Raw genomic sequence first — 27,655 nt, forward strand, 5'->3', positions numbered from 1 at the left:
CACAAACTGCTTTGTTTTTAAGTGTCTTACAACAGACACGGAAGAGAAGACAATGCTGAATAAAGTCGTAGTTTTTGCTATTTTTGGACCAAAATGTATTTTCGATGCTTCAAAAAATTCTAAATGACCCTCTGATGTCTTACGGGTTTGAAACAACATGAGGGTAAGTTATTAATGACATAATTTTGCAAATTGGTCTAACTGACCCTAGTAACCGTTTTTTGTTTACAAGAAGTTACAGTCAAAGGAATTGTGATTGTCCTTTAGGTTAATCATTTGAAATAGTAAAAACAATATGTTTTATGTATAAAAACAAACTTTTAACTACTTTCTTTTATTGCTACATAACACAATACTTTTACTTTTACTTTCAGTACTTGAGTAGTAAATTTTAAAATAGACTACTTGCAATACTTAAGTACAAAAAATGTTGAATACTTTAGTACTTCTACTTAAGTGTGGTGCTTAAAGAGCACTTCAACTTCTACTCAAGTCACTTTTTTTGATAGAGCACTTGTACTTTTACTCAAGTATGGGTCTCTAGTACTTTATACATCTCTGCTGTTATGTGAGAGGTTTCCACCTAACCTCGATCAGGTGGAGAGCTGGTGGTTACAGGGGAATTAGGAAGGGGAGGATAAAAGCAGAAGTTAAAAATCCCCAAAAGTAAACGAGTAGATACCTCGGTATCACTTCGATTCGGATGAGAACAGTGCCTCGTCTAGACTACACCCCTTAGGTTCTGCTTACCTCCTCGTGACCCACGATTCCTCTTACCCCTGCCCGCAGATGGGGGAGGAGCGCAAGTCACGACACTAGCCTTCTGTGCCCGTCTTTGATCCTCAGATCGAGACAGACCAGGACCCCTATGTTATTCGGGCTCAGACCTGGACCTCCGTGAAACTCAGTTGCCATCTCAATGGAAATACCGAAAAGTTCAGAAGGCGAAACCTGAGCATCGAGAAGAAAGCCGATGTCTGCCAGGTTCATCCACAGATGTCTCTCCACTGCCACCATGGCCACCATAGTCCTGCCCACGGCGGAGGCGGCCTGCTTGGTAGCACGGAGAGAGATCCGTTGTGCACCAGCATCGTGTGAAAACGGCTTCTTTCATTTTTTGATCTCTGTATGGAGATCATGCAGGAATGGAAGGCTCACCTGAGCTGGGGGGCTATGGTCAAAAAGATAACACTCATCGAGGGGTTTTTGTTTTTTATTTTGGCCTCACAGCGTCACCTTGTAAGCGCACTCTAATGGCAAGTCCTTTTTTTTTTACTTTGCCGTGGCACGATCAATAACCCCCAACAGCTCTACATACGCAGGGCAGGAGAATTGAGAAGGCTCAGCCTCAGCTTCTTCACCATCCTTAAATATCTCCTGCTTTTCCTGGGTAAAAAACCCAGCAAAGCACTAACCTCAGTATCAGAAATATTAAAGATATGACATCATCCTCCCGAGGCTCTCTCTCGTCTGCCACCATAACGAGCGTGAAAGGGAAAGTCCCTCTTTAAACCATTCAGACAGATCCACCTGTTATTCTCACAAGCTCATTCTTCTCTGTGCCTCAGCAGCGACAGGTCCTGAACCGCGGGAAGCAGATGGCTGCCTTTTCTGCTTTTTTTCAGAAGAGAGATGAACGAGAGTGGAGCTTTTTTAATTGAAAAAACGCAAATTGCCTCCTCAAAGACATCGCGTACGTGCTCTTCACACAAACAAATGACGCAAAGATCGTGTGTGTCATTTGTTGTCAAATAACACTGACACGGATCCACACATTGTCTAAATGCTTGCTGGTTGTCGCCATGATAAACAGAGAAAGATTGCTCTTACCGGTTCTTTCAGATGCACACTTCAAACAGAACAGTCAGTGAAGACGAAGAAGAGAATGATGTGTTCTCCAGTGCTTGTTTTGTAGTCGCACCAGTAGTGACGTCAGAGGCTGTCGCTGGCCAACAAGTTGTTTTTTTTTCAATGTATGCTTCAGACACGGGTCACGACAAGTTGTTCCCCATAGCAACCCCTAGAGGATGCAGTTCGAAGTTCCCTTGAAAGGGAACAAATATTATTTCATAATATGTCTTGAAGCTAAAAGATATGTATATGATAAAAAACACCTTTGGCAATAGAACAATGTTCACGTTGTTGGCACCATTGGTTCCATCGGTTCATATACACAGAAATATCTGGTCAAACGTACTTTTGCCTCACCGACTCTATTGTATGTTCCACTCGCTAATGTTCATGCTGGTCTTTACAGATGCTAGAAGCAAGAGCTGAAGTGGTGAAATTCCTCACTACTCTGCGAATGATGGCCTTGATGATACAGTGCACTACTTCTGGCGTTTTCCCACATTTGGACAAATCCCCTGCCGTTCTACTCTTGAAGCAAAGTTTCCTTTCCTCCACAGTTTTAAAGTTCTCCCAGTACAGCATCAGCTTCTTGTAACAGCAAACTTGAAGAAGTATGATTATGGGGAGCAGTAATGGATGCTTGCATTTCTTGGTCTGACTAGGGCAACTTGTTGAAAAGATTCTGGCAGGGAGGTTATATGATACATTCTCATGTTAACTGGGTTTCATCGCTTCTGGTTCAAGTGTTGTGCACATGCTTAATTAAATATGATGCGGTTTTACTCAAGATGCTTTCAAAGTAGATACCAATGTCCATCACACATGCAGACTGATATCTAAAAGTTTATTTTTCATTTTTATTCTGCTCACTAACATTTAGATATAAAAAGTGAAAAAAAAAATGTTTACAATAAAAATAGCTACTGTAGCTAGTTTAACTGATTATCCATAGATATCAATATTATTTAATATATATTATTTCCTGGGTTTGGTCAGGTGACGTTCAACATATACCTTATTGAAACACTTAATTTTATTTTGACCTCTTAAGGTTGAAAATCAACATTGTCTTACATTTATGCATGCCATTTCACCGACTAGTTGTTAAAAAAACATTTACCTTGTGAATTATGTGTCATTTATACATTTCTACAAATCAGTGTTTAGGAGTACTCTGTGTTTGTTCAGAGTTTTAATTTTATTGCTTTATATTTAATTACATTTCTGCAATAGTATTGGTAACAAGAACAAAACATTATTGATGTTGATTATTGAGTTTTCATCCATTGTAGCAAACACATTTCACCATATTTTGTAACACATTTACAATACTAGAAGTACATAAAGTATGATATCTATTACTTCAACAGTGATGTCATAAAATAAAATACACACATTACCTTTCAGCACACAATGACACACACATTTGATCATGCAATTAAAATGTTCACTTATATTTTATAGCCTCCATACTTTCATATATATAAATACAACCATTCACACACACACACACACACACACACACACTGGTTTCCATGTTTTATGGGGTCATTTCATAGGTGTAATGGTTTTATACTGTACAAACTATTTTCTATCCCCTTAGCCCAAACCTTCCCCTCACAGAAAACGTTTTGCATTTTTTTCAAAAAACTTCATTCTGTTTGATTTATAAGTTTATTTCCTCATGGAAACCAAAAATAAAGATTAAAAATAAAAAATAAATTGTCCCCACAAGGTCAAAATTTACTGGTATTACTATCCTTGTGGTGACTTCTGCTCCCCTTTACCATAGGGAATACCAGGTACACACACACACACTATAACTCTTTGAACACCATTAACTGAAACATAACACAAGACATAAAACAAGAAAAAAGTACATGGGAAAGAGTGGCACTGAACACTAGGCACGATCTGCTGTATTACCACACAACGACCCTGAAGAGACAACCGCTTCACATAGAAACAAAGCAACCATCACAAGCGCAGAACAGTGAAAGTTACACAGCATAGCCTGAAATACCGATCAGGCCCAAATTAAGACTTTTCATTCAGATTATTTGTTCCCTTACACCTCAGGTCACTGTCCGAATGTTTGAACACAACCTGTCGGGAGTTTAAATGCTTAGAGCTTTCATGGTTGTATTAGTTTGCCTGCACTAATTTTGGACCCACAGCAACACCATTGCAGTCAAGAATGTACTGCAAACAGCCTTGTGGAGGAGCTTTCTGTGGTGGGTCGTGATTTACTTCAACCACAACAGCATTCTGAAAGAAAAAAAAACACATCTGCTCATACAAGTAACATTCACAAAAGAGATGTTTTAGTTCAACCCTCCGAGCTGCTGACATACTCATATACTGTATGCGCTGCACTATAGATAACTTTCCTTGAAAATCAAATTTAAGGTTCAATTTTTTTTTTTTTTTAATGTTGTTACATCATCTACCTTTCTTGGTTGAATAGCTGTTGGTCTTTTGGGATTTTGTGCTGTAACATGATTCAATTTGGCAATGACCATGTCTGCTATCAGCTGCTGGTCCTCGGCTTGATGGTCTCCCACTAATGGCATAGATGAACCCATTACCTAATAAAAAAACACAGATATTAGTAATATTACATACATAATAAAACACAATGGTTGAATTTGTAGAAAACAAAAACAAAAAAAACAAACCTCTACAACATCTTTATATGTCATATCTATAGAACTAGCATGCAGCTTTTCCAAAAGTATAGCACATACCTCAGTAATGTAATCTTTTCCATCTTTTCCATGAATAGCTTTAACTGCACAAATTTCAAGGCCTCCAAAGATTTCACTGCAGGTGTCAACCCAAAGCTTATAACTGCGGAACAATGCAACATGCTTGGTCATGTCTGAAGCATACTGTTTACCTGTAGCAGATGCTTTAAAATGTGCCATTATTGTAAGGGTTACCTGTCTGTCATCGCCACCTGCTCCACCATGGCAGTGCCAGTGTTGGACTTCCAGTTACCTGAGACTGACGTCCTCCTGTGAAACGAGGAGCATTCTTCATCTGTCAAGAACAGCATAGCTAAATCTGAGATGTGTTCAGAAACTCTCCATACTAGCATCGTTACTCACATGTAAGCTTTGTAATCATTTCCTATTTTCTGAATCCTGATGTCATATTTGGCTTCGATGAAAGGTTCAGATGTGCTGTAGGTCTGAGTGATAGCCACCACACCCGCTATGTCCTGAAACTTTGTGGGGTTCTCCACTTTCACCTTAACAACACAAATTGTTTGATTACATGCTTAACCGCACATGAACACGCATCGCTTCTTTTACAGTCATTGTCTCAGTGTAAACATTACCTTCCCCACACCAGAGTGAGCGTGCCCAATTTTCACGACAACAGGAAATGCTGGCATAGTCACCTGGTTTGTTTTCCCACAAACAAAGTATTTATTTAAATACGCAGATAAATTCATTATTGGAAGAAAATATTTATGGAACAACCGCTTACCATTTCTTTATAATTGGGATAGAATGTCTGTTCAATTAATGGGAATTTCTCCTGTCCAAGTTTCTTGCATGTGCTGATCAGACATGCAAACTGCAGATAGGTTTGGAGAGATGAGTTTGGAGCAGATATCTTTCAAATGATATGCCATGTCAAATCGACCATTCTCAAACTTACTGCCCAGGGTTTGTCACAGAGGTTGTAAATGGACTCCAGGGAGTTGATGCTGGGAATGCCGGCGTACTGCAGTCCAATGATTAAGTTGCGGAAATCCTCATTCTCTGTCATGCTGTAAGCATGCTGTCGGATCAGGACAAAGTCAGGCTTAAATGACCTGTAGGGGAAAATATCACACCAATAAATAAAAGTCAATATTTGGAGTTGTTATTGCAATGTGTTTGTATAGGTTGCATTAACTTCTATAAATATGCAACCAACTGTTCAATTGTGGAAGCACCAATTACATCACTGACAGATCAATTTTCAGTCAGGAATAACTCATCACAGCCTGGTTACATACTAGGAATTCTTGTTTTCTTCTCACGTGAAGATAGTGAAAACTGCACTGAATATGCATTAATGTATTTAAATCTTGTTCTGCTGTTGGCTGGGTTTGTCTTTTTTGCGGGGCGAGGAACATGAAGTCCTCTCATCTTCTCAACAGTGATGAAGGAAAATGACTCTATCCTCCCAAATAATTCATCTTGATAATGTAGCAACCAGAGTGGAGATCTGCCATCAGATTAGACCTCATGGAAGTCTGCTGCAGGGCCACGGCCAAACTTTCATTGACTTGCACTCTCAACAGGTGGGCCAAGAAGTAGAAAGGATATTTTTTAGGATGGTAAAAGGCTGTCAATCGCACCTCACACTGATTAGACAATTGATTCCAGCTGTCCGGGCATGTGTTGTGGAGATAAAGTCACAGACACAAACCTCATTGTCAAAATGTGTCTGTCAAGGGTTTTGCATGGCTGGGTATTCAAGATATATGGGGGAACTGGGGCTAGACCTTTTCAGTCTGCCTACGTGAAACTTCACGCAACAATCCAAAAGGGGCTACTGATATTACTGCATTAATTGCTAAACTAGCTCAGGCTAAGGCAAAACAGTCCTGCCAAATAATATAAATTCTCACACCTCCAGGCCGATGTCAGGGAGATATACTCCACTGTACACCACTGTGGCACCAGTGAATGAGAAGTGTAGCCCAGTCACTATGCAAGCAGACAGCTGATGCACATGCGCAGTGTCTCCATGGATTTTATCCACCATGGAGAGGCATAAGAGACTTCAATTTTAAGTGGAGTGGCTACCTCCACATCACAAAGCAAAACCTCTTAGATACTTAGAAGAAGTGAGCAAAGGTGTCAGGACTCTGCCCTGGTATGTTTTTGTAATTGTTTTATGCCTGAGTCCCTGAGCTCTGTCTTTATGTTGGCCATGTGCTTCCCTGTCTTGTTTTACCAAGCCCTCTCGTTAAGTAATTTGCTGTGTTCGAAATCCCTATACCATCAATCACTACTCCCTACATTAATCCACTAATGTCGTCTATTTGAATGAGTGAATGAAATCAGACGCTGAGTGCAGCAGAAGAGCTGCCACTTTTTAATAGTTTTTCATTGTAATTTTAACAGTCGACATGTTTTAACAACAGTTCAATCCATTGAATGCACTGTACATCTTTCCCCTCACATCCTTGTTTTTCATTCTTGTTAGAAAGTACGTATGGTCCTACCCTGATTAAGGTGCTATAAGCTATAATGTCTTATAAAGTAATTTTAGACAGTGTTTTGAATGTGCTTCTGAAGAATGAGTGAATTGATTTTCGTAATTACACAGAAGCATTGTCTTGGTGACAAGCCACTCAAATCATTGTGAAAGGGCTTTTATTACAATTGTTCTTTATTACATTATTACATTACACATGATTTGGTTGGTTAATGCAGCTTTCATACTGATTGAAGGTTAAGAAATTCAGCTGGCTGTTTGCACAACAATAAAATCACACAGAAACTTACATTTTTACTGACAATTCATTATTGCACATTAACTCAGTTATTGCAGTATAATTTGAATAGCTTGAGGTAAATTTTAAATGCCAGTTTACCTGAAAACTTTGTTTTCATTCTGCAAAACCTGTACAGCCACATTACATGATCCATTAGCATGAGCCACGACACTGATGTCACCAAACTCAGCCTGAAAAACAAAATCAATCAATCAATCAATCAGCAACTGAATTAATAAATAAAAATACTTTGATTGATTTGATTTGTCCTGTTACTTTCCTAAACTCACCTGTTCAACTTTAATATCATAATCTCCATTCAGCTTTTTCCCTCTAAAGAGTCTGGCCCTGTAGAAATGAGAAAGGGGTTTAAAAAGGAGATAAAATGACTAATATATATATATATATATATATATATATATATATATATATATATATATATATATTGTTCATCCAAAATGAGAGGCTCAGGTCTTTTTATCATACAGAAATTGCATTCATATTTCATTCAAAAACCTGTGACATTAACTTGACTTAATATCACATAGTAATGTGCTTTTATCATTTGTTAGTTCATTAATAATCCATTTTTTGTACCTTATCTGTCCTTAAAAAGTGCATATTAGTACCTTAAAAGTAGTGATATGGTACTATTATACTTAAGGTGCTACGGCGAACGTTGTGAAAGGGGACAAATATGTCCTTTATAGGGTACTTCCCAAGTGACAAGCTGCTGTACAATTGTAATATATATATATTTTGGGGGAATTTATATGAATGTGGTATTTTTGCCATGCATGTTGGCATGAGGATGATGGCATATTGTGCAGTAGGCTAGTTACCATGGTGATCAACATTTTTGCAATTTTTTTTCACCTGAAGTAGTTCATGCGACATTCCAGGAATCCCATGATTAAATTGGCTTGCCACAACGAGTATCAAATGTTTTCCCTTCAACTTGAGGTTACACACACACACACACACACACAAACTACTAACTAACTACAACTAACAAACTACTATGATTAAATAAAATAATGAATAAAAATTATGCTATAATAATAATAATAATAATAAGTTGACTACCATTCAGTTGCACTCCTATTCTCATGAAGTGCTTTGAACTGCTAGTCATGCATCACATCAAGTCCCCCCCCCCTGGACCCCTATCAGTTTGCATATCAGTACAAAAGCTTGACCGATGATGCTATCCCCATTGCCCTCCACTCAGCACTCACCCATCCAGACAGAAAAACACTCAGACTTCAGCATTCAACACAATCAACCCTCAACGGCTCATTCACAAAAAAGTCCAGCTGGGCCTCAACAATTCGCTGTGCAACTGGCTGTTAAACTTTCTGACTGGAAGACCTCAGGCAGTACGGGTCAACAGTAACACATCCAGCACCATCACACTGAACACTGAACACATCACTTCTACCACAAAAGACTGCTTTTTAAGTTATCTTCCTGATGTATCCAAATTCCTTAGCATATCCAAAACCTCAGAACAACTTGATGTAACATAAACTATGGACTCTCTCTTTTCTACCATTTTAAATACAGTTGCTCCTTTACGCTTAAGAAAGGTTAAGGAAACACCATGTATGACACCATGGTATAATGAACATACTCGCACCCTAAAGAGAGCAGCCCGAAAAATGGAACGCAGCTGGAGGAAAACAAAACTAGAGGTATTTCGTATTGCTTGGCGGGAAAGTAACCAATCCTGAGGCATTAAAAACTGCTAGATCCGATTACTTTTCTTCTCTTTTAGAAGAAAACACACATAACCCCAGGTATTTATTCAACACAGTGGCTAAATTAACTAAAATAAAGCCTCAACAAGTGTTGACATTTCCCAACATCACAGCAGTAATTACTTTATTAACTACTTTACTTCTAAAATTAATACTATTAGAGATAAAATTGTAACCATTCAGCCGTCAGCTACAGTATCACATCAGACAGTGCACTATAGACCCCCTGAGGAACAGTTCCACTCATTATCTTCTATAGGAGAGGAAGAATTGTATAAACTTGTTAAATCATCTAAACCAACAACATGTATGTTAGACCCTATACCATCTAAGCTCCTAAAAGAGGTGCTTCCAGAAGTCATAGATCCTCTTCTGACAATTATTAATACCTCATTGTTATTAGGATATGTCCCCAAAACCTTCAAACTGGCTGGTATTAAGCCTCTCGTAAAAAAACACAACTTGACCCCAAAGAACTAGTTAATTATAAACCAATCTCGAATCTCCCTTTTCTGTCCAAAATACTAGAGAAGGTGGTAAGTAGTTAATATACGGTAGCTTATGCCAAGATGATTTATGACTTTGACCTTTGACCTTTTGACAGGTTGAACTTCCGGTAACCTTATGATGGATGGGCGGAACTTTCCGACTTCAAGGGTTAGCCTATGACCTTTGCAATCATCGATCATGTGCTTTTGACAGAAAGTTTTACCCTATTGACCTAGTTAGTTCTAAATCATGGTTTTGACGGCTAGTTTAAACGGAAGATGAAAGACTCCCATACATCGATCATGCGGTTTTGACAGAAAGTTTTACCCTATTGACCTGTTAGTTTTAAATTAAAACGGTATATGAAAGACTCCCCAATCATCGATCATGTGGTTTTGACAGAAAGTTTTACCCTATTGACCGTTAGTTTGTTTGAAGTGTGTGCCAGTTGTTTGAACTCTGTGTCAGTTAGCTTGTTTGAAGTTTATCACAGTTATAAGGTTATGTGTGTGGTTATAAGGCTTCTCCCCCTCCCATTACATTTATGAGCGGTGTATAAATGGGGTCGGTGTGTTCTACATTTATATATATATATATATATATATATATATATATATATATATATATATATATATATATATATTTATAAAACATTCTATAATTTATATAATTCTAAAAAATAATTAAAGGTTGAAAAACATTTCAGTTATATAATTTATATAATCTAAAACACATTTTAATTATTTCACATTTATATATATAAAACATTATATAATTTATATAATCTAAAACACATTTTAATTATTTCACATTCATATATAAAACATTATATAATTTATATAATCTAAAACACATTTTAATAATTTCACATTTATATATATGAAACATTATATAATTTATATAATCTAAAACACATTTTAGTTATTTCACATTTATATATACAACATTTTATAATTTATATAATCTAAAACACATTTTAGTTATTTCACATTTATATATAAAACATTCTATAATTTATATAATGTAAAGCGATTTAACCAAGGCTGAAAAAACATTCTGTTCTTTTAAAAAAGGTTATAAATGAAACTGTATAAAAAATATACTGAAACCGACTGTTTCAGATAAACAAGATCCAATGTTTATTTTTTATTTTTTTTAGAGAGCAGAAAGGAGGTATTTTCACATCGCCTTCCTGACCTGCAAGTTTTCACAGCGTCTTCGTTTGCACGCCACAGTGCACACTCGTCGGAATTTACTACAAAATCATAATATCTTCAAAGCCATTTTTTTATTAAAACTAACGTATCTCACGCGGGAGTACCATGTTTTTGACAGTTTTCTGACGGTTCACCTATGAATTACGGTGGGCGAGCGGCTAGCATCTCTTGTACCCCTCTCTCTCTCCCTCTCTCTCCCTCTAATGCCTGTGTACACACATTCGTCTCCAAGTCTTATTTTCTTCTTTTAATGAATATAAACACATTATACATTCACAAACAATATAAAACAAAACATGTACATTAGTTTTGTTCATCACTAAAAATATACATTTTACCAGGATCGGGGAAAAAATATATAATTGAACAGAATGAAGAATATGGTCTATTGAGGAACCCGGACGTGTCATTGACACAATTCAGTTAAATTCATTTCACATTATTTGTTGCAAGACATTTTCTATATTATATTTAAAACCTTTTATATCCATCTTTATATCATATCTTTTTCAAAAAGCTGTTTAATTATTTATTTTAACCATACACCTACAGTACCACCATACAATAAAATGCTGCATGCACGTACACTTTTAAGCGATCTGAATTATGACTAGCCTATAAATTTCATCATAAGCCACACGTACCTTGTTATATCACTATAATATCCACGGCGCTATACAAATTTGTATTCTGATAAACCATATAAACAAGCGGACATACGCGTGGACATATCAAGTTAAAAAGAGACTTATCTCTATTTTAAACAATATTAAATTATATATGACGGCATGTTACTAAACCGGAACATACATTTTAAACAAGTATTCATCGTTTTTATAAAACACATCGCAGTAACAGACATGTTACTAAACCAAAACAAATAATTTTATCATACATTTTTTTTAATCATGTATTCAATCAATTCTTATACAACATATACAAACACATTTTAAACATATTTTAAACAAAAACTAATCATAAACGCAGCCTTCTCAAAATTACAGACATGTACAATCATGCTGATCACATATTATGGGATATTCAGACTTTTAGCCACTAATACGTTTTAGGATAATGAAAAACACCAACGTCTGAGGGCTGCCAAAATATCTCCAGTCCCCCAAAACCCACTCAGACTCCAGGGGTTAAAGAATATGAAAATAAATAATTATATAATGACATCATCATCCTAAAGCAATTCATTAAACAAAAAAAGTATTCAAAATATAAGTTAATCAAACTTATAAAACACACCATACTCTTCTTTTTTTTTTAAAAAGATAACTTATTTTAAATGTGATAGCATAGTATATACAATAAACATTTCTGATGATACATATAAAAAATTATCCCTTACAGTTTTAGACCGGTGAGAGATGTCCAAACATGAATGAAATATCCCCAAAATAAAATGTATGACTTAAAAAATAAAATAAAAATGATTAAATCATAAACAGAATCTCACAGGTCCTCGTAGTGAAATGTATGTGAGACCCGAGGGGCTGCTTCACACACACCCCGCGCAGGCGAGGGTGGAGTTCCAGACCGCATGATCTAAGTCAATGGTGTACATTATTTCAAAGCTAACATTAATGTAATGTTTTTTAATAATCAGTACCCCCAGTACATCTGATGTCCGTTGATTCTTAATTCAACAAAAAGATGATATGTATTACCTAAAATATTTTATATAATATTATATAATAAAAAATTATTTATATCATATTATATCATTTCGTATATATGATTATATTATATTAGATGCGTCATGCATTAATCACTTTAGATTCTTTAAAGTTCTTATTTTTAGCACCATCTTCAAAGTTTTCATACCATCTCTCTCTCTCTCTCTCTCACACACACACACTCTCTCTCTCTCTCTATCTCTCCCTCTCTCTCCCTCACACACACACACACACACACACACTCTTTCTCTCTCCCTATCCCTCTCCCTCTCTCTCTCTCTCTCTCTCTCTCACACACACACACACACACACAATGAAACATGAAGCCAAAGTCTTTCTGTATGTTTTTTAAAAATAAAACTTAAAATATTGATTTTGCTTTAAATCTATGCTGAGGAGCTCGTTTGTTTGTCACAGTATAGACTGTGAAGTTTAGATGAAGTTGCTTTATCTTTTAGAAGAAAGACCCTCGATCGTATTCAACCATTAAAGATGGTTCAGGAAAGACCCACGCGTCCTAGAGATGTAATTTATGTGCGTTGCTACGGTCGTAAACCTTTCACATATCCACGGTACTTTCAGACACAGAGCAGGAAAGACATTTGCAGACCCTCTGCTTAGCCGTCCCAAAATACCTCCATTTAAAAGCAAAAATATTAAAATGACCGCCTGTACATCTAACAGGCTGTAGTTCTATTTTATATGTTTTGTATTAAAAGTACTATCCATATTATATTCCTTATTTAAAACAATATATTTAACCGACAGTATCCCCCCAACGTGTGTTTTCCATCAGTTGTTTGCCCTTCAGCCTTATTACGTAGTGCTTTTCATTTAGCCTACTGTAAGATCCCTTTACAATAGTGTAATGAAAGTTAACTTTTCATAAAGTTTATAGTTGTATTTTACTGTATCCCCATCCTTCTATCCTGTAGATTGTATGCGTACTGTAAAATAACAAAAATACATCTTGCTTAAAGTCACTAAATAATTACACCCACAATTTGAAATGTGTTTAAACACGTTGTGTGTCACTAAAGCAAGGCACACCGTCTATCGTCTTATTTTTTTTTTTTTATAACCCGATGACCGGCATCGTCTCTTCATATAATTTATGCACCCGAGTGCTTTTCTCTCACGAGTAGAAAACTCTTTCTCTTTGGATATGTTTGGCAGAAACATAATTTCTACATCAGAAATTTTTTTAAATGTACAACTGAACTTTTCTCATTCGACAGAAATACTATTTTCAAATTATTTACCCGGCCTATAACACTCGGTGTAAATGTTCTTACCTAGAACAGAAAACATACGCTTTGACTGTTTTGTAGGCATCTTGTAATGTTAAATGGTTTACTAAAAAACACTAATCACCAGCAGCTGTGATTTTTCAAAAGGAAAGAAATGTACGAGCTAAGGATGTTTCAACTATTATCATCATTTCCCTTTGACCCGGATAAAGCAGTAATTAATTTTCTATGCGAGTGAAACACTATACAGTTCTCATACTATTTGTGTAAATAGCTGTGCTAAAACGTTTATGACTATTTTAGCGCAGGCCAGCAGATCATGTCAAGAGTGTTTCACATGTAAGAATCCAGATGTTTTGTAAATTACATTTTTCTTACACCTCGAGATTTAGCCGTATCAAGATTTTGGATGGCCTTTCGTGTATTCGAGCGACCAAATCACTAAGAAAGAGAGTATAGCAAGAAAACTAACGTTTACAACGCATATAGAATTCAGAATACAATTGTTAAAGTATTTTTTTTTTTTTTTTTTTTTTAATGTTTTTTTGTAAATGATATTTTTATTACTCCGTTAGATTTACTCATCGTGTTCGGATAGCGGATGACACAATTCACATTTTGTTTTAAGACTCCTGTAAGTTCGTGCTAACTCTCGCGTGGGAAAGAGAGCGGGGTGAGCGTATTCTATTCATTTAAGAAAAATTATTAAACATTTCCCCCGAACATTTTTAATTATTTTGACAAAACACGACACGACGACATTAAAGAATGTTATCAGTTCCTACGGCCATCTTCTTCGATTCAAATAAAGCAAAATCTCTAGTGTACGTGTGTATGTGCTAAACATCTTTGCTTCTCCACTTCTCCAGATTTGTTAGATGGGCTACCGTTGTAATACAAACACATTTGAGAACTACGACGTTCTCACTTTTGTAACGGTTATAGAAAAATGCCGTACACACTTTTGCATTTCATATTTCGGTGATTTTAGCTGTAATGAGCACATAAGACAAAAATTGTCAACGTGTGACTCGTAAACATGTATCATTTTATTTATTCATTTATTTTTACCAGAGATAGTCGACCGATCTGTTGACACGTTGTTTTGCAGTTTTCCCTGACTGCGGTCAAACATACACTGCCTGTTCATAGGAATTTTACATCTAGAGCTCTTGTTCATATAGCCGATGACCGTATTCGCATTGTTTCAGCATTTGCCGCTTGACATTAAAGAGCAGGCCTATGCGTACTCCCCTTCGGTCGTAAGCATAATCATCTACCATGCGCTGAGATTTTTCTGATTTGTCCACTTTTGACGGATTTGCTAGAGGGACTATGTCACCTCGTTGTAACGTGATTACGTTTAAGATCCATAAGACTGAACTACATTCACCTGAAAAGGTTATAGATATAGACTTTTATACAGGAAATGTGTATCAGAATAACAATTACCTAATAGTGAAATCCACTCTTCTAAACTATTGTGAAAACTTTTAATGTTGATCCGGCCCACCAGCCGTGTATCTTTTTCATTGTTTTTTAGATAAAGAATATTCTCAGAGTATGTTCAGTATTTTCATCGTATGCATCTCTAAACAGTAATTCAATAAATAAACCGCTGTTGATAAGTCGTTCATTTAAGTGAGAGGCGGGATGATTTTGACCGTTTTAGTCATTGATCGTGCTTAAGGTCTGATCCGGAAAACGCGCTACAACTGTAACTGCGCTGTCACGTCTACATAACCCGCTCTTCTTTAAGAAAACCGCGAGGCGAGCAGTTTCTGACATCTATTAATTCACTTCATTTTTTTTCACCACCGCAAATGTTTTGTTTAGCATACATGTTAGTTTTAGTCATTTACATAGGTGTCACGCATGAAGTTTATAGTTATTTTAAATAATTATGATAGAGTTACAGGTTTAGGTAAGTGGGGTGCCTGTAAGCGGTGACAACTTCGAGCATCGGAGACGACGGTGCTACTCAAACAGCCCATATCTTTTAACAAAAACTATTGTATTCCATGTTACTAAGACAAAATCTGTAACAGCGTCCATCAATATGTTGAAATGAAAATAAACATACAAAACTTTATAATGACCGTATAGCCTAACACCGCATTGACAAATGTTTGTTCTAACGCTTTCGCCCAAAAGTTGCTACATTTCTTAACGGACGCTAGAGCGAACTGTAAACCACACACTTCCTCATCGCATTACGCTAAGAAACTGCACATGGTTAAAGCTATTACACCATAAACTGTCTAAAGTTGTTAATGTACAAGCACAGTAAACTATTTCTACAAAAAATATCATTGCACTACTGTTTTTGCATATAATACATCGTTCAACAATACTTTTGCACACTCATTCGACTTTATTTATTACCGCCGTTCTCACGTTCCTGCTGTTCATAATGTATATATAATCCTTCATTGCTCGGTTCATCATGTACATACGATTCCTACATTGCATTCATATTTATATTCTGTATATACTCTGATCAATATCGTATATAGCAACTACACTGTATATTCTGTATAGCTTTACTTACTCTGCACTTTTATGTATATAAAACACTATATTCTTGCACTTCTGGTTAGATGCTAACTGCATTTCATTAGCTCTGTACTTGTACTCTGCATAATGACAATAAAGTTGAATCTAATCTAAACAAGTACAATCGTACGCTTCCAGGACTCTGCTCATTCTTTCTGTTTCAATTTGTTTAAACGGACTTTCGCATTCTTATCTTATTTTCACCAACTAAGCGTTATTCCTAGGCCTCGCGGATTGTTTTCTAGTTTTGGCCTTCAACCTCTTTGTTCATACGTCGCTATATCTCTGTGAATTTGCTCGATTTCATAAAATATCTTTTACGTTATATCATTATACTATCCTAGTTTATATCAGATACAAGTTTGTTTCTTCATATTTCTCTTACATCTACTCCCGTTAGAGTATCCGCGACAGTATACTCATTGTAATGTGCTAAATCATTAAAATCCAAAAAATGAACTCTGAGAAAGAATATCCGATGAGAGGATTCAAACTTTTATTTCAACAAAACAGTGTTGAATTTACAATGAAGTAATGAAGAAAGTGATCAAATTGTTATTACAAACAATAGGAATGACATGACATCACAAGTTATCTAGCCAGAAAAGAAAATCTCGGCAGGCCCTCAAGTTTTGTTCTACTATGAAATCAACGACGGTTTCAATAATTTCAGGTATGGCGAAACCATAATGTTTAGCGACTAACATCACACACAAATCCGTTATGCACGTACACAGACAGAGAGTCTCGTTAATGTACATCTCGCCGCTACATTCGGCCGTCACATACAGAATTTTTCTGGTCGTTACACAAATCGGCGTCTTGCTGGTCGTATACAAGCTCGTCAAATCGGGCCACGGATTATTTTTCAGTCTTCTTACAACGTCCATTTCTTTCTTGAGATTTGTTACGCGCTTGGAATCCGTCGTACAATCAAGATTCGGATCAGACGCATCGTCTATGATTTTACGCATCAGATCAATCATTTGCTCTCTGTAACATTGTTTAAACATAGAGTCTATGTTGGCTTTTACAGGACACATCTTTCCTTCGGCACAGCCGCACTCCACTCGACCATCCGCAGCAGCGCTGGTAGTGGCGGACATCCTTTTCAGAATTTGTTCCAAGACGTAAACCGAGCGCTTCAAAATCCACTACGATCCAGTGTTTTTTTTTTAAATCGAAGACGATCCAGTGTTTTTTTTTTTTTTTCAAAGCGTTCAGATCCGTCGAAGCCTTATTATTTGAAAATTTGAGAGTGCGTCAGTTTCAGACAAATTTGATCGTTGAAGCCGATTCTGTCAGTCCACGTAGATACTGACAGATACTCCGTCGACCGCGCTGTAAAACCCTTGTTCGCGGATCATAAGAAAACCTGCGATAACTGCAGAGTTTATGAGGTCAGCCGCTCACAGGGGATAAAGACTAGCCGTAGTCACGAGGAAGTAGCGGTGGATCTTCTGTACATTCTACCAAAAAATAGGTTGTGGGTGTTGCGCTCAAAAAAGCGGAGGAGGGTGAAGGGCCGTGGTTAGGGGTTTGACTTGCGAGAAATATGAAGAAACAAACTTGTATCTGATATAAACTAGGATAGTATAATGATATAACGTAAAAGATATTTTATGAAATCGAGCAAATTCACAGAGATATAGCGACGTATGAACAAAGAGGTTGAAGGCCAAAACTAGAAAACAATCCGCGAGGCCTAGGAATAACGCTTAGTTGGTGAAAATAAGATAAGAATGCGAAAGTCCGTTTAAACAAATTGAAACAGAAAGAATGAGCAGAGTCCTGGAAGCGTACGATTGTACTTGTTTAGATTAGATTCAACTTTATTGTCATTATGCAGAGTACAAGTACAGAGCTAATGAAATGCAGTTAGCATCTAACCAGAAGTGCAAGAATATAGTGTTTTATATACATAAAAGTGCAGAGTAAGTAAAGCTATACAGAATATACAGTGTAGTTGCTATATACGATATTGATCAGAGTATATACAGAATATAAATATGAATGCAATGTAGGAATCGTATGTACATGATGAACCGAGCAATGAAGGATTATATATACATTATGAACAGCAGGAACGTGAGAACGGCGGTAATAAATAAAGTCGAATGAGTGTGCAAAAGTATTGTTGAACGATGTATTATATGCAAAAACAGTAGTGCAATGATATTTTTTGTAGAAATAGTTTACTGTGCTTGTACATTAACAACTTTAGACAGTTTATGGTGTAATAGCTTTAACCATGTGCAGTTTCTTAGCGTAATGCGATGAGGAAGTGTGTGGTTTACAGTTCGCTCTAGCGTCCGTTAAGAAATGTAGCAACTTTTGGGCGAAAGCGTTAGAACAAACATTTGTCAATGCGGTGTTAGGCTATACGGTCATTATAAAGTTTTGTATGTTTATTTTCATTTCAACATATTGATGGACGCTGTTACAGATTTTGTCTTAGTAACATGGAATACAATAGTTTTTGTTAAAAGATATGGGCTGTTTGAGTAGCACCGTCGTCTCCGATGCTCGAAGTTGTCACCGCTTACAGGCACCCCACTTACCTAAACCTGTAACTCTATCATAATTATTTAAAATAACTATAAACTTCATGCGTGACACCTATGTAAATGACTAAAACTAACATGTATGCTAAACAAAACATTTGCGGTGGTGAAAAAAAATGAAGTGAATTAATAGATGTCAGAAACTGCTCGCCTCGCGGTTTTCTTAAAGAAGAGCGGGTTATGTAGACGTGACAGCGCAGTTACAGTTGTAGCGCGTTTTCCGGATCAGACCTTAAGCACGATCAATGACTAAAACGGTCAAAATCATCCCGCCTCTCACTTAAATGAACGACTTATCAACAGCGGTTTATTTATTGAATTACTGTTTAGAGATGCATACGATGAAAATACTGAACATACTCTGAGAATATTCTTTATCTAAAAAACAATGAAAAAGATACACGGCTGGTGGGCCGGATCAACATTAAAAGTTTTCACAATAGTTTAGAAGAGTGGATTTCACTATTAGGTAATTGTTATTCTGATACACATTTCCTGTATAAAAGTCTATATCTATAACCTTTTCAGGTGAATGTAGTTCAGTCTTATGGATCTTAAACGTAATCACGTTACAACGAGGTGACATAGTCCCTCTAGCAAATCCGTCAAAAGTGGACAAATCAGAAAAATCTCAGCGCATGGTAGATGATTATGCTTACGACCGAAGGGGAGTACGCATAGGCCTGCTCTTTAATGTCAAGCGGCAAATGCTGAAACAATGCGAATACGGTCATCGGCTATATGAACAAGAGCTCTAGATGTAAAATTCCTATGAACAGGCAGTGTATGTTTGACCGCAGTCAGGGAAAACTGCAAAACAACGTGTCAACAGATCGGTCGACTATCTCTGGTAAAAATAAATGAATAAATAAAATGATACATGTTTACGAGTCACACGTTGACAATTTTTGTCTTATGTGCTCATTACAGCTAAAATCACCGAAATATGAAATGCAAAAGTGTGTACGGCATTTTCTATAACCGTTACAAAAGTGAGAACGTCGTAGTTCTCAAATGTGTTTGTATTACAACGGTAGCCCATCTAACAAATCTGGAGAAGTGGAGAAGCAAAGATGTTTAGCACATACACACGTACACTAGAGATTTTGCTTTATTTGAATCGAAGAAGATGGCCGTAGGAACTGATAACATTCTTTAATGTCGTCGTGTCGTGTTTTGTCAAAATAATTAAAAATGTTCGGGGGAAATGTTTAATAATTTTTCTTAAATGAATAGAATACGCTCACCCCGCTCTCTTTCCCACGCGAGAGTTAGCACGAACTTACAGGAGTCTTAAAACAAAATGTGAATTGTGTCATCCGCTATCCGAACACGATGAGTAAATCTAACGGAGTAATAAAAATATCATTTACAAAAAAACATTTAAAAAAAAAAAAAAAAAAAAATACTTTAACAATTGTATTCTGAATTCTATATGCGTTGTAAACGTTAGTTTTCTTGCTATACTCTCTTTCTTAGTGATTTGGTCGCTCGAATACACGAAAGGCCATCCAAAATCTTGATACGGCTAAATCTCGAGGTGTAAGAAAAATGTAATTTACAAAACATCTGGATTCTTACATGTGAAACACTCTTGACATGATCTGCTGGCCTGCGCTAAAATAGTCATAAACGTTTTAGCACAGCTATTTACACAAATAGTATGAGAACTGTATAGTGTTTCACTCGCATAGAAAATTAATTACTGCTTTATCCGGGTCAAAGGGAAATGATGATAATAGTTGAAACATCCTTAGCTCGTACATTTCTTTCCTTTTGAAAAATCACAGCTGCTGGTGATTAGTGTTTTTTAGTAAACCATTTAACATTACACGATGCCTACAAAACAGTCAAAGCGTATGTTTTCTGTTCTAGGTAAGAACATTTACACCGAGTGTTATAGGCCGGGTAAATAATTTGAAAATAGTATTTCTGTCGAATGAGAAAAGTTCAGTTGTACATTTAAAAAAATTTCTGATGTAGAAATTATGTTTCTGCCAAACATATCCAAAGAGAAAGAGTTTTCTACTCGTGAGAGAAAAGCACTCGGGTGCATAAATTATATGAAGAGACGATGCCGGTCATCGGGTTATAAAAAAAAAAAAATAAGACGATAGACGGTGTGCCTTGCTTTAGTGACACACAACGTGTTTAAACACATTTCAAATTGTGGTGTAATTATTTAGTGACTTTAAGCAAGATGTATTTTTGTTATTTTACAGTACGCATACAATCTACAGGATAGAAGGATGGGGATACAGTAAAATACAACTATAAACTTTATGAAAAGTTAACTTTCATTACACTATTGTAAAGGGATCTTACAGTAGGCTAAATGAAAAGCACTACGTAATAAGGCTGAAGGGCAAACAACTGATGGAAAAACACACGTTGGGGGGATACTGTCGGTTAAATATATTGTTTTTAAATAAGGAATATAATATGGATAGTACTTTTAATACAAAACATATAAAATAGAACTACAGCCTGTTAGATGTACAGGCGGTCATTTTAATATTTTTGCTTTTAAATGGAGGTATTTTGGGACGGCTAAGCAGAGGGTCTGCAAATGTCTTTCCTGCTCTGTGTCTGAAAAGTACCGTGGATATGTGAAAGGTTTACGACCGTAGCAACGCACATAAATTACATCTCTAGGACGCGTGGGTCTTTCCTGAACCATCTTTAATGGTTGAATACGATCGAGGGTCTTTCTTCTAAAAGATAAAGCAACTTCATCTAAACTTCACAGTCTATACTGTGACAAACAAACGAGCTCCTCAGCATAGATTTAAAGCAAAATCAATATTTTAAGTTTTATTTTTTAAAAAACATACAGAAAGACTTTGGCTTCATGTTTCATTGTGTGTGTGTGTGTGTGTGAGAGAGAGAGAGAGAGAGAGAGAGGGAGAGGGAAAGGGAGAGAGAAAGAGTGTGTGTGGTGTGTGTGTGTGTGTGAGGGAGAGAGAGGGAGAGATAGAGAGAGAGAGAGAGTGTGTGTGTGTGAGAGAGAGAGAGAGAGAGATGGTATGAAAACTTTTGAAAGATGGTGCTAAAATAAAGAACTTTAAAGAATCTAAAGTGATTAATGCATGACGCATCTAATATAAATATAATCATATATACGAAATGATATAATATGATATAAATAATTTTTTATTATATAATATTATATAAAATATTTAGGTAATACATATCATCTTTTTGTTGAATTAAGAATCAACGGACATCAGATGTACTGGGGGTACTGATTATTAAAAAACATTACATTAATGTTAGCTTTGAAATAATGTACACCATTGACTTAGATCATGCGGTCTGGAACTCCACCCTCGCCTGCGCGGGGTGTGTGTGAAGCAGCCCCTCGGGTCTCACATACATTTCACTACGAGGACCTGTGAGATTCTGTTTATGATTTAATCATTTTTATTTTATTTTTTAAGTCATACATTTTTATTTTGGGGATATTTCATTCATGTTTGGACATCTCTCACCGGTCTAAAACTGTAAGGGATAATTTTTTATATGTATCATCAGAAATGTTTATTGTATATACTATGCTATCACATTTAAAATAAGTTATCTTTTTAAAAAAAAAAGAAGAGTATGGTGTGTTTATAGTTTGATTAACTTATATTTTGAATACTTTTTTGTTTAATGAATTGCTTTAGGATGATGATGTCATTATATAATTATTTATTTTCATATTCTTTAACCCCTGGAGTCTGAGTGGGTTTTGGGGACTGGAGATATTTTGACACCCCTCAGACGTTGGTGTTTTTCATTATCCTAAAACGTATTAGTGGCTAAAAGTCTGAATATCCCATAATATGTGATCAGCATGATTGTACATGTCTGTAATTTTGAGAAGGCTGCGTTTATGATTAGTTTTTGTTTAAAATATGTTTAAAATGTGTTTGTATATGTTGTATAAGTATTGATTGAATACATGATTAAAAAAAATGTATGATAAAATTATTTGTTTTGGTTTAGTAACATGTCTGTTACTGCGATGTGTTTTATAAAAACGATGAATACTTGTTTAAAATGTATGTTCCGGTTTAGTAACATGCCGTCATATATAATTTAATATTGTTTAAAATAGAGATAAGTCTCTTTTTAACTTGATATGTCCACGCGTATGTCCGCTTGTTTATATGGTTTATCAGAATACAAATTTGTATAGCGCCGTGGATATTATAGTGATATAACAAGGTACGTGTGGCTTATGATGAAATTTATAGGCTAGTCATAATTCAGATCGCTTAAAAGTGTACGTGCATGCAGCATTTTATTGTATGGTGGTACTGTAGGTGTACGGTTAAAATAAATAATTAAACAGCTTTTTGAAAAAGATATGATATAAAGATGGATATAAAAGGTTTTAAATATAATATAGAAAATGTCTTGCAACAAATAATGTGAAATGAATTTAACTGAATTGTGTCAATGACACGTCCGGGTTCCTCAATAGACCATATTCTTCATTCTGTTCAATTATATATTTTTTCCCCGATCCTGGTAAAATGTATATTTTTAGTGATGAACAAAACTAATGTAAATGTTTTGTTTTATATTGTTTGTGAATGTATAATGTGTTTATATTCATTAAAAGAAGAAAATAAGACTTGGAGACGAATGTGTGTACACAGGCATTAGAGGGAGAGAGAGGGAGAGAGAGAGGGGTACAAGAGATGCTAGCCGCTCGCCCACCGTAATTCATAGGTGAACCGTCAGAAAACTGTCAAAAACATGGTACTCCCGCGTGAGATACGTTTGTTTTAATTAAAAAAATGGCTTTGAAGATATTATGATTGGTAGTAAATTCCGACGAGTGTGCACTGTGGCGTGCAAACGAAGACGCTGTGAATACTTGCAGGTCAGGAAGGCGATGTGAAAATACTCCTTTCTGCTCTCTAAAAAAAAAAAAAAAAAAAATTGGATCTTGTTTTATCTGAAACAGTCGGTTTCAGTATATTTTTTATACAGTTTAATTTATAACCTTTTTTAAAAGAACAGAATGTTTTTTCAACCTTAGTTAAATCGCTTTACATTATATAAATTATAGAATGTTTTATATATAAATGTGAAATAACTAAAATGTGTTTTAGATTATATAAATTATAAAATGTTTTATATATAAATGTGAAATAACTAAAATGTGTTTTAGATTATATAAATTATATAATGTTTTATGTATATAATGTGAATTATTAAAATGTGTTTTAGATTATATAAATTATATAATGTTTTATATATGAAATGTGAAATAATTAAAATGTGTTTTAGATTATATAAATTATATAATGTTTTTATATATATAAATGTGAAATAATTAAAATGTGTTTTAGATTATATAAATTATATATAACTGAAATTTTTTCAACCTTAATATATTATTTTTTAGAATTATATAAATTATAGAATGTTTTATAAATATATATATATATATTATATATATATATATATATATATATATATATAATTTAATGTAGAACACACCGACCCCATTTATACACCGCTCATAAATGTAATGGGAGGGGGAAGAAGCCTTATAACCACACACATAACCTTATAACTGTGATAAACTTCAAACAAGCTAACTGACACAGAGTTTCAAACAACTGGCACACACTTCAAACAAACTAACGGTCAATAGGGTAAAACTTTCTGTCAAAACCACATGATCGATGATGGGGAGTCTTTCATATACCGTTTTAATTTAAAACTAACAGGTCAATAGGGTAAAACTTTCTGTCAAAACCGCATGATCGATGTATGGGAGTCTTTCATCTTCCGTTTAAACTAGCCGTCAAAACCATGATTTAGAACTAACTAGGTCAATAGGGTAAAACTTTCTGTCAAAAGCACATGATCGATGATTGCAAAGGTCATAGGCTAACCCTTGAAGTCGGAAAGTTCCGCCCATCCATCATAAGGTTACCGGAAGTTCAACCTGTCAAAAGGTCAAAGGTCAAAGTCATAAATCATCTTGGCATAAGCTACGTATAATTAACTACTGTGTATCCTACAATTATATTCCTTCTTAGAGAAGTGATATATGTGAGGATTTCCAGTCAGGATTTAGACTGTATCATAGTACTGAGTCTGCTCTCCTTAGAGTTACAAATGATCTGTTTTTATCATCTGATCGTGGGTGTATCTCTCTATTAATTTTATTGGATCTTAGTGCTGCGTTTGACACAATTGACCACAAAATTATTTTGCATAGACTTGAACACTTTGTTGGCATCAGTGGAAGTTCATTAGCATGGTTTAAATCGTACTTATATGACCGCCATCAGTTCGTAGCAGTGAATGAAGATGTATCATATCGATCACAAGTGCAGTATGGAGTACCTCAAGGCTCAGTACTTGGGCCGCTACTCTTCAAGCATTATATGCTACCCTTGGGAGATATCATCAGGAAACATGGTGTTAGCTTTCACTGTTATGCTGATGATACTCATCTCTATATATTTATCCGCGGCCCGGTGAAACACATCAATTTGAAAAACTAATGGAATGCATAGTCAATATAAAAAACTCTATGACGAGTAATTTCTTACTGCTAAATTCTGAAAAAAAAAAAAAAACCAGAGGTGTTAATTATAGGACCTAAAAACTCAGCTTGTAATAACCTACAACACTGTCTGAGACTTGATGGTTGCTCTGTCAATTCTTCGTCATCAGTTAGGAACCTAGATGCGCTATTTGATTGCAATCTTCCCTTAGAAAGCCACGTTTCTAGCAATTGTAAAACTGCATTTTTTCATCTCAAAAATATATCTAAATTATGGCCTATGCTCTCAATGTCAAATGTAGGAATGTTAATCCATGCATTTATGACCTCAAGGTTAGATTATTGTAATGCTTCATTGGGTGGTTGTTCTGCACGCTTAGTAAACAAACAACAGCTAGTCCAAAATGCAGCAGCAAGAGTTCTTACTAGAAACCAGGAAGTATGACCATATTAGCCCGGTCCTGTCAACACTGCACTGGCTCCCTATTAAACATCATATAGATTTTAAATATTGCTTATTATTTATAAAGCCCTGAATGGTTTAGCGCCACAGTATTTGAATGAGCTCCTTTTACATTATAATTCTCTACGTCCGCTATGTTCTAAAAAACTAAAGGCAATTTGATAATACCTAGAATATCAAAATCAGCTGCGGGCGGCAGATCCCTTTCTATTTGGCGCCTAAACTCTGGAATAACCTACCTAACATTGTTCGGGAAGCAGACACACTCTTGCAGTTTAAATCTAGCCACCAGATCCAGTCTGTATCCAGATCAGAGGGTCACTGCAGTCACCCGGATCCAGTAAATATCCAGACCAGATGATGGATCAGCACCTGAGAGGACCTCTACAGCCCTGAATGTCAGCAGAGAGCATGGTTTCTCCCAAAGTTTTTTTCTCCATTCTGTCCCTGATGGAGTTTTGGTCCCTTGCCGCTGTTGCCTCTGGCTTGCTTAGTTGAGGACGCTTGACTGATTGCACAAACACTATTGGAAGAGAGCTGAACTGGATGATGACATCAGTGAATAATCAATGAACTGACTTTAGCTGAAAAATTACTCTGTTTATTGTCTTGCAATATTGACAACTATTTTCTTTAACTGTGTAAAGCTGCTTTGACACAACCAGTATTGTATAAAGTGCTATACAAATAAAGGGACTATTAGAGCTACAGTGATAAAATTGCAGCCAAACTGGATGTAGATTGCTGAGCTACTGTCAACTCAGTAACACAAAGAGCTATAATTCAGACCAGTGGGGTTTAAACTTCTTGTTAATAATTACACATTTCACCAATAGTGTCATTCAGTGCAGTGCACTAATTTCAGGGACTGTTCCTTTGCTGTCGTATACTATGTTGCCAAAAATCACAGATGATCATTTCTCTGTCACCCCTGCTTTGCAACAGATGTGCACTGTTGATCCAACTTTAAACAAAAAGAAAATAACTCATATGGAGTTGCTATTAATGTGTAGTAAAAGGTAAAATGGTACATGGGTAAAAAAAGAACAAAACAAAACAAAAGGTATAGTTATACTGAGTAGCAAATTCACAGTTTAAATGATATGGTATTTGTATATAAATAGAATAATACATTCCTAAATGTCTGGGCTGAAATGTTTGAGTTATATCCCAATATATAAGAAAATTGAACCGATTTTAAAGTGCCTCTACTATGCCATTTTGAATATTGCTTTTAATAGCTGTTTTGTGTGGTTTAACATCAATATCGAGAAGATGATAATTACTAATGTATACAAGGCATTATGCATTATTGTAAAGCCCTTTGGGTGTACAGGAATACACAATAAAGCACTATATAAATGCATCATCCATTCATTTAAGGCTATAACAAATTTACAGCACCTGTTTATTTTAAGATATCAATGTTTTTGATGTTTAAGGGATTCAATTATAATACAACCTTCACCACACCAAATATAACACACTTCTCTGTCCTGTTAGGCAAGATTTAATGGAATAAGATCCATATTCATAATATTAATAACAGACCCTTTAAAAATAAAAATGTATTTTAATATAATACCTGATATATCAATTTAGCCAGTTTGTCTGTGTCTGAATACATTCTTAAATATTTGACACACTGTATCACAAAAATCTACATCCTACCACACAAATTAACATCTTACATATTCAGGCTCAACCATATGGTGACCATTTCTTTTGTATGCTAATGCAAATACAGGTTTAAAGGATATTCATGCATTTACTATAATTCACACTAATCTTTTGAGG

At 35.6% G+C, this 27,655-nt stretch overlaps 1 protein-coding gene across 1 annotated transcript in view; it reads right to left on the reverse strand.

The window, feature by feature from the left end:
* Positions 1–2,825: 2,825 nt before the first annotated feature.
* Positions 2,826–27,655, reverse strand: part of LOC113068622 (synapsin-2-like) — a 61,692-nt gene continuing 36,862 nt past the window's right edge. Inside the window, exons 2-11 of the mRNA XM_026241398.1 lie at positions 7,645–7,712; positions 7,454–7,545; positions 5,521–5,677; positions 5,347–5,436; positions 5,195–5,257; positions 4,962–5,104; positions 4,794–4,868; positions 4,599–4,701; positions 4,302–4,439; positions 2,826–4,119 (exon numbers count right to left, since the gene is read on the reverse strand). Coding sequence (XP_026097183.1) covers positions 3,997–4,119; positions 4,302–4,439; positions 4,599–4,701; positions 4,794–4,868; positions 4,962–5,104; positions 5,195–5,257; positions 5,347–5,436; positions 5,521–5,677; positions 7,454–7,545; positions 7,645–7,712 — 1,052 coding nt within the window. The 3' untranslated portion in view covers positions 2,826–3,996. The remainder of the gene's footprint in view (positions 4,120–4,301; positions 4,440–4,598; positions 4,702–4,793; positions 4,869–4,961; positions 5,105–5,194; positions 5,258–5,346; positions 5,437–5,520; positions 5,678–7,453; positions 7,546–7,644; positions 7,713–27,655) is intronic.

Source organism: Carassius auratus, linkage group LG48F (assembly GCF_003368295.1).
Source record: "Carassius auratus strain Wakin linkage group LG48F, ASM336829v1, whole genome shotgun sequence".
NCBI lineage: Eukaryota > Metazoa > Chordata > Actinopteri > Cypriniformes > Cyprinidae > Carassius > Carassius auratus.